Source organism: Vulpes lagopus, chromosome 7 (genome assembly GCF_018345385.1).
Source record: "Vulpes lagopus strain Blue_001 chromosome 7, ASM1834538v1, whole genome shotgun sequence".
Classification (NCBI taxonomy): Eukaryota; Metazoa; Chordata; class Mammalia; order Carnivora; family Canidae; genus Vulpes; species Vulpes lagopus.
In genome coordinates, this window is record NC_054830.1 from 91,907,141 (window position 1) to 91,914,948 (window position 7,808).

A 7,808-nucleotide genomic window follows, 5' to 3' on the forward strand; every position below is an offset into this window, starting at 1 on the left:
ATTTGAACATGATTGAATGTGTTTGCTTTACAGGTAAATTACAAGAATTCTACTGTTGGCAAAAGCGGAAAAAATAAGTATGGATTTAAGTAAAAATAGAATGTTTTTCTTAATGCATATGTATTTGATAATTAGGGAGAAGTACATTATTTTATAATATATACACATTTTATAAAACCTGGAGAAAAAGTTCTAGTGATAGCAGTGTGTGTCTTTGAAAGTTGGATTTCCTTTTATCATCCATATTTTAGGTTAGGGTCTAGCATATTTGAAAAATATTTGACAAATGTCTCTACACATGTATATGTATAATATACCCAATATTAACAAAAGTTACCCTTGGCATATGGAAATCATTGATAATTTAAACTTTCCACTTTTATTTTCCTGTACTTTCTATAATACACATAAATTACTTCTATAATCAGAGAAACTCACAAACAGTAATTTTGAAACTTAGAAAAATAAGAAACACTATAAGTTTCTAACGTCTACTGTGCTGGCAGTTTATCCTTTTTTTCCAGTCTTAATTATCTAATTAATTTTCCAGTAAAAAATTATCAGCTTTTGAAAATAAGATCTTTTTCCAATCATTTCAAAGCCACTGAAAATTTATCTATAAGCAAGGAATTCCAGATGTAATTAGTAGTATTAGCCTACCATCAGTCAGCTATTGTATGACTACCAAGACAGCTGTCAACTGCAGAAAATTCTAAAAGGATGAGGTGGAGTGTGTCAGGCTGGAGGTAGGGGGTATAGGTGGAGTAGTCAGCTTATCTGGTGAAGTAATATTTAGCTAGTTACAAAGCAAAAGAGTCAACTAATAGAAGGCAAAAACCTTTTTTCAGGGCACTTGGGTGACTCAGTTAAGCATCTGCCTTTGGTTCAGGTCATGATCTTCAGGTCCTGAGATTCAGTCCCCATGGGATCCAGTCCCGTGTCCGGGTCCCCGCTAAGTAGGGAGTCTGCTTCTTCCTCTGCACCCCCACTTGTGCGCTCTCTCTCTCAAATAATAAAAATCTTTTTAAAAACCACAATACCTTCTTTCAACAAGGTAAAGAGAAAAGCTTATGCAGAATAGAAGGCAAACGGGGCAGTATCACCTCAGCAGGTCAAAATTAACACCAAGAGTTATATATCAAAACTATGTAAAAAATAAAGAAACCATAGCAGAATTACCCCTGAAAGGTCAAGATGCAAAAAGATGGACAAATTTTATCTCAAAAATTAACTGCCTTTGTAAAACTGTAATAGATTGAGAAAAAGAAATCAATGCAAGCAAATGCCAGTTAAATTATATTTATTATATAAAGAGATCCTATAACTTGGTATGAAAAAAACAAAGCAAGTCCAATAGGTATCACAAGGGTAAAGGACATGAACATCCAATCAAAGAGGAAACAGAGATACTCAAAAAACACAAATATTTAACCTCATTAATAAAGAAATGATTGGGATGCCATTTCTTGCTTATTCAATGCACAAAGTTAACATCAATTTCTACTTTTTCTATTTTCTAAGTGTACTCAAATGTGCTATTTTTAGTAATAAAAAAATTAGTCATTAAAAAAAAACATAGAAAGTATGAAATTTTCTGCCAAGGCAGAAATCATAAAAAGCATTAAAATGAATCAACACTTGTATGGGCAGTAAAGTTCAGACCACTGGAAGCCAATTCATTTTGTCCTGGTTCCTGAGTTTTATTATGAGATTGTCAATAAAGAGAAGATTGTTCCTGATTTATATATACTATGACAATCTCCCAAGTGTAAGGGTATACACATTCATATGTATGTAAATATACACATGTAAATTTTTCTTCAGGTAGGCAATTATTCCAATAAAGTACCTCTCTAGAATCACTCACTACCTACAAGACTCCTATGACTTCCATTTGCAGAAAAGAGGTCATTAAGATCTCCCCATGTAATTCTCAACCAGTAGGGATGCCTTTGGTATTTTAGAGGCTGAACATCTACTTTAGTACTGCCTGAAAAACAGGAATGTCCCACGCTTTCTCTGTAGCTGGCTTCTGAGAGAATCTGAAGTTGGTCCTGTTCTTTAGAAATAGTCAAAAGGACGTTTTCCTGATTTGATACAGAACTGAGTATATCTCCTGCTTGCTCAGATCATAGCCCTAAGGCAGGTCACACAAAGCTCAGGATGCACATGGGGTGGAGCAATCACCCCAAATCAAATGATCACATTAGAATGACAAAGTTGGGAGACTGAACTTAAAATCCTATCGTTTTGCTCAGTGTTATTTCTTTCTTAGCTTTCCTCATATAAGTTTTACTGAACAAAAAGGGTGGAAAATAGCAGAGCTTAAATTTACTCAGCAAAACCAACTTTCAGAAACCTGAACTTGCAACTCTATAGAAAACAATACACAAGCAGAAAAAGTAATAGGTTTTATCTGAAGTAACAATTTAGTCAAATGACAAATTTAGTAGTCAGTTTAATATGCTGTAGCCCTTATCTATCTCAATTTAGTACGATTCTATAGATACTTATTCTCTGGTACTGAATTCCCATTTGGATAGAAATAGCTGCTAGGTAGAAGAAAAAAAATTTAATTTAGAAACAATTTTCCTACAGCTGAAATACCAATCAATTTTAAAATTATATATGTATGTGTACAGCTGTATGAATGTATATACACATGTATGTATGCATATGGATGTGTTTATGTGCATACATACCTATATTTCCTCTTTCCCTTTCCCTCTCTCCAGAGATACAAAATCCTGACTTAGGGTTTTGTACGCTGTTTATTTCTCCTATCTAGGAAACTTCACATATTCTGAATGCACTCGATCTGGTGAATTGTCAACGATGTCAAAAACTATTATGAAAAAAGGGAGGTAGGTGATATTTGGCGACCTTTTATTATTTTAGGTCAGAGCAAGCAGCCTCCCTTCGATGTTCTGAAGTGAAAGATGAAAACTTGCAGCTTTGAAGCATAAACGAACATAATTATACATTTACTACAACCACCTACAATTTGACTTACACAACACCACAAAGACATCTAAAACATTTTTCTACATATCTTTTTTACATTTGTTAAAACAGCTGGCTATGTTAAATACATTTTCAGAATGCATTTGTTAACCATACAGATAAACACACTGAGCCAAGCAATACAAATAACATCAGTTACCATTTAACCTAATAACTGCACCAATCACTTTAAGAAGATACAATTTAAGGGGAAGTGTGAGATCATCCATGATGCACTGCAAAGGTACTACATTTTAGTCCTAAGAATGGTCTGAAGGTGCTGAAAGAGGGGATTCTCTAGAAGGTGACCCAGGGTTTTCCTCGGGTGGAAAAACTGTGAGAGTACAAGCTCGAATGCCACCAAGTGACTCTGGAAGGTCAAAAACTTTATGCCATTCATCCTTTTCTGGGTCATATTTCTGGACAATTTCTACCATACAACGATTATTCCAGGAATATCCACCCACAACATAGATTTTATTTTCAAAGACAGCAACTCCAACATCACTCTGACCTCTTAACATAGCAGCAATTGGTGTCCACTGGTCAAGGGTTGGTGAATAGTATTCACAGCTTAGAACATCATCATAATCACTTGTTCCTCTGAAGTGATTGCCACCAATGACATAGAGCTTGTCTCCAACTGTACACATGCAGTGCAGACCTCGGACTGTAGTCATTGGAGCCTTCTGTGTCCATTTGTCTGTATCTGGGTCAAAACACATGAGCTCGTTCTGGAAAGTGTCATGAGTAATTCCTCCTGAAATATACATCAAGCCTCCGTACACTGTTCCAGCATGGCCATAGTGGGGCTCGCTCATTTTTGCAACATAGCTCCACTCATTCATCCTTGGGTTGTAACATTCTACTGTGGCCAGTTCACCAGCTGCACTTCGCCCACCAACAGCATATAAATGTCCTTTAAGGGCACTCAAGTGGAAAAACGTGCGCTTTTCATTTAAGGATGCAACCTGCATCCATTTGTTGTACCGAGGATCAAACCTGAAAACTGTATCAACAGCAGTTTTTCCTTTCGTATCATAATTACTTTGACCGCCAACTACATAAAGAAAGTTTCCAATGACAGCAATACCATGCTGGTAACGAGGAGCATCCATGGGGGCAAGAGATCTCCATTCTTGTGCCCTTTCATCATACATCCGTAATTCTTTGCTGACAACCAGCTGCTGCCTCAAAACTCCTCCTAATGTGACCAAGTGTGTCGAGTCAGATCGAATGGCAGTTCTATCTGACTGCATCACTGGCTGCATATATGGCATCATTTGGTAATTGCTAGCTTCCAAAAGCAAATTCACACAAGTATTGTCTGTTCTCATGAAGTCTACTGTCTGCACGTAATTGATGAGATCCTGGGGTGTCATCAATGGAAATCGAATGTTCTTCATTAATTTTGCAGCATAATCCATCCGAGGGTCTTCCAATCTTAGCCAGCGACAGGCAGCCTTGAAGAGCTCAAGTTCAGTACAGTGCTTAAGACTGTTACTAGAGAGCACAAAGGCAAGCCGTTCAAAGGGGAGTTTTAGAAACTCCCCGGTACTCAGCAACGCAGGAAAATTCTTCAGGATGAAATTATTGACGTACTTATCCACTTCGATCAGATTGTAGGTGTTAGCAATCCGCCCAACTTCAACACAGTTGTCTAAAGAGACTCCCGAAATAAGGAACACCTTACAGAAATCCAAGACGGGTAAAATCTGTAAGAAGCTGGCGGCTTCAAGGGTGTCCTGAAGATTGTCCATATTGAGAGAAAGTTTTGCAGTATAAATGAAATCAATTATTTTCTTCAGCCCAACCTTGTTCACCCCATGCAGCTTAATGCACATCAGATCCTGTTCTTTCATTCCGCCTGTGAACATTGCCTTGAAGTAATCACTAGCGGACGCCATCATAGCTCTGTGAACCGGGAAGATTTCATCTCCGTCGCCCGGGACCAGGGTCACATCACAAAGCAAGCCTTCTATTCTGAGCTGGTCGAAGCCTTGCAGCACCACCGAACTGTGAGTGTTGCTGGTAAAAAAACGCGTGGTTCCTGCCTTGCAGGGCTGTAGGTGGGCGGAGACGCCCATTTCGCCGGTGCCGAGGGACACTTTCATGGGAAAGCCTTCCTCCCGCGGAGACCTGGGCCCCCCGCGGAACGAAGCTGTGGCCTGAAAGCTCAAGGAAACGGGCAGCGCACGGCCGCGAGCAGGAGGGTCGCCTTCCTTTATCAAGGGCAAGCGGTCACCGCGGCACCCCGCCAACACACCCGCCGGTCATCCGCTCCGAGCTGCTGGAGGGCGGGACCACCGAGGGCTGCGGACCTCAAATCTGATTACTCCGCGGATGATTCATCACCTGAAGGCAGTTAAGCGACCCGGTTCGCCCGGTCCGGCCTGCGCCGCCGCTCCTCCAGCAGTTCCGCTCCCGGCCAAGGGGGAGGCGCCGCCACGTACTGCGGCCGGCGACGCGGCGAGGCCGGCCCACCTCAGCGCGCGGCCCGCTGCGCCCTCCGCGCTCGCTGGAGCGTCGCCGCGGACGCCGGCGGCTGTGCAGGGACGACGGCCTGGACCGCGGGCCTGGCTCGGGCCTGGGCCTGGAACGCGGGCTCTGCCCCGGACGCCGAGCCGGTCCTTCCGGAAAGGCTTGGTCCCAGGATCCCCCGGGCTAGGAGCGGCCGCGGCGGCTACTGCGCCTGCGCGCCGCCGGGCCCCGTCAGTGGGCGGGCGCGTGGGGGCGGGGAGCAGCGGTGCGGGAGGCGCCGGGGGCGGGGGTCAGGGCGGGGTCGGGCGGAGGAGCCGGCGCGGCCTGGGGCTCCAGGGACTGACGCCTGCGTGGTGCTGCGCGTGTGCTGCAAGCTTTTCACGGCGCCTGAGCTCTCCTCCTAAATTCATACTTTTTTTTTTTCTTTAAGATTTACACTTCCTGGCTTCTGCCTTTTGAATAACGCTGACGTGCGGCTTTTGTATAGATTGGAAGGCAACGGGGGCAAGATGCCTAAAACTGTTCCTCGATAAAGCACTTGGGCCATGATTTTTATCCTACACCTCAGTTATCAATTTGGTTCACATATTCAAATTACTAGTCATTTAATACACGGATCATGTGTCTCTAAATACCAAATTGTGACCATGGCACATGAGTAGTATAGCCTGGGTTTTGGCTGTGCAGTGCAATTCCGTTGTAATTGTTCTCCACTCACATTTTTATTTTTATTTTATTTTATTTTATTTATTTTTATTTATTTATTTTTTATTGGTGTTCAATTTGCCAACATATAGAACACCCAGTGCTCATCCCATCGAGTGCCCCCCTCAGTGCCCATCACCCAGTCACCCCCACCTCCCACCCACCTCCCATTTTTTAAAAAAGATTTTATTTATTTATTTATGAGAGACACAGGGAGAGAGAGAGAGACAGACACAGACAGAGAAGCAGGCTCCACGCAGGGAGCCCGATGTGGGACTCGATCCCGGCTCTCCAGGATCACGCCCTGGGCGGAAGGCAGACGCTCAACCACGGAGCCACCCAGGCATCCCCATCCACTCACATTTTTAAATGGCTACAGGACTTTCCGATGATTCCACATACTATAGTTTCTTTTGCCCATTATTAGTTCCTGAATAAAAACTTTGTACGTCATTGTTTTATAGACTCCAATAAACTAAAATCTCAGCACAGAAGTTTCCCCTGTTTTTAGATAAATCCTAAGGACAGGATTCAAGACGTATAAAAGTTTCCAAAATATGGTCACCAGCAATGTTTGTGCATTTCTCCCATATTTATTTTTATTTATTTTCCCTTTATGGATATTTTTATTAACTTGTATTTCTCTATTTAGTAGTAAATTTAAATTTTGCCATATGAATAGATGTACATTTTGACATAATTTCTTCCAACATTTCCCATGTTTTGAAGTGTCTGATGCCTTTTAAATCTATCTAGTTTATTTTTTGTATATGCAAACTAGTAAGACTATAATTATATTCTTTTATTATACTTTTTCTACTTTTACATAAAAGATAGGAGCCCGTACTCACTATTCTGCCCCTAGCTTTTTTTCATTTGGAGATCTTCCCATGTTAGTAAATAGAGAACTTTGTTTTGTCTCCCAATAAATGGGTGTGTCATAAATTATTTAACCAATCCCAGACTGATGGACAGTTAACTGTATCCAATTGTTTTCTGTTGTTTCAGTGGATGGCAGCAAGTTCCAGAAGGCAGACTGCTGATGTCTTCCACTATATGCTCCAGCATATCTTAAACATGTTCAAGTGTAAAAGGTGGGCTGGATTGAGACTGGCTGCAAGAAATTCTTTGCTGGACTTTGTCAGCATTGGGAAGTCCTAGAAATTGGCTTAGTGCAGGGGTTGGAGATGGAAGGACTCTCCTGAGCAATGAAGACTCCATACTGGATGTGAAGAGGTACTTGCAAGGGATCAGTCTCATTCTGGAAAATAAAGAATTGAGTGGCTATTTTGGAAGTTGTCAGAGCAAGAAGACATGAGATCTTTTTATTACCAAGCTTGCAAGAATGATTAAGAGTTGAGGAAGCAGACCTATGGTCTTAACAAAACAATTACTATGGACAGATATATTTCATCATATTCCCATGTTTAGTCATTTCAAAAGACTTCATCATGAAATAAATTGAATCAAATTTGTCACATTTATTGATAGTATTAAGCAACTATAAAGTTAAAAGTTCATAGGAGGCACCAGCCCATCATAGATGACCTTACTAATGTACTTACCTATTTTAAAATATTTATCGTTGTTTCAATATTTTTGCTTGTATGTTGTCATGT

The 7,808-nt window shown here is 41.2% G+C and overlaps 1 protein-coding gene across 1 annotated transcript; it reads right to left on the minus strand.

The window, feature by feature from the left end:
• Positions 1 to 1,283: 1,283 nt before the first annotated feature.
• On the minus strand, positions 1,284 to 5,672 carry KLHL9 (kelch like family member 9). The gene has a single exon (XM_041763905.1). It carries the CDS (start codon positions 5,115 to 5,117, stop codon positions 3,264 to 3,266), a length of 1,854 nt encoding a protein of 617 aa, XP_041619839.1. The 5' UTR covers positions 5,118 to 5,672; the 3' UTR covers positions 1,284 to 3,263.
• Between the last annotated feature and the right edge of the window lie 2,136 nt (positions 5,673 to 7,808).

What these genes read in the sequence shown, in the direction of transcription:
- KLHL9 (XM_041763905.1), bottom strand. Translation starts at nt 5,117, where the DNA reads ATGAAAGTGTCCCTCGGCACCGGCGAAATGGGCGTCTCCGCCCACCTA.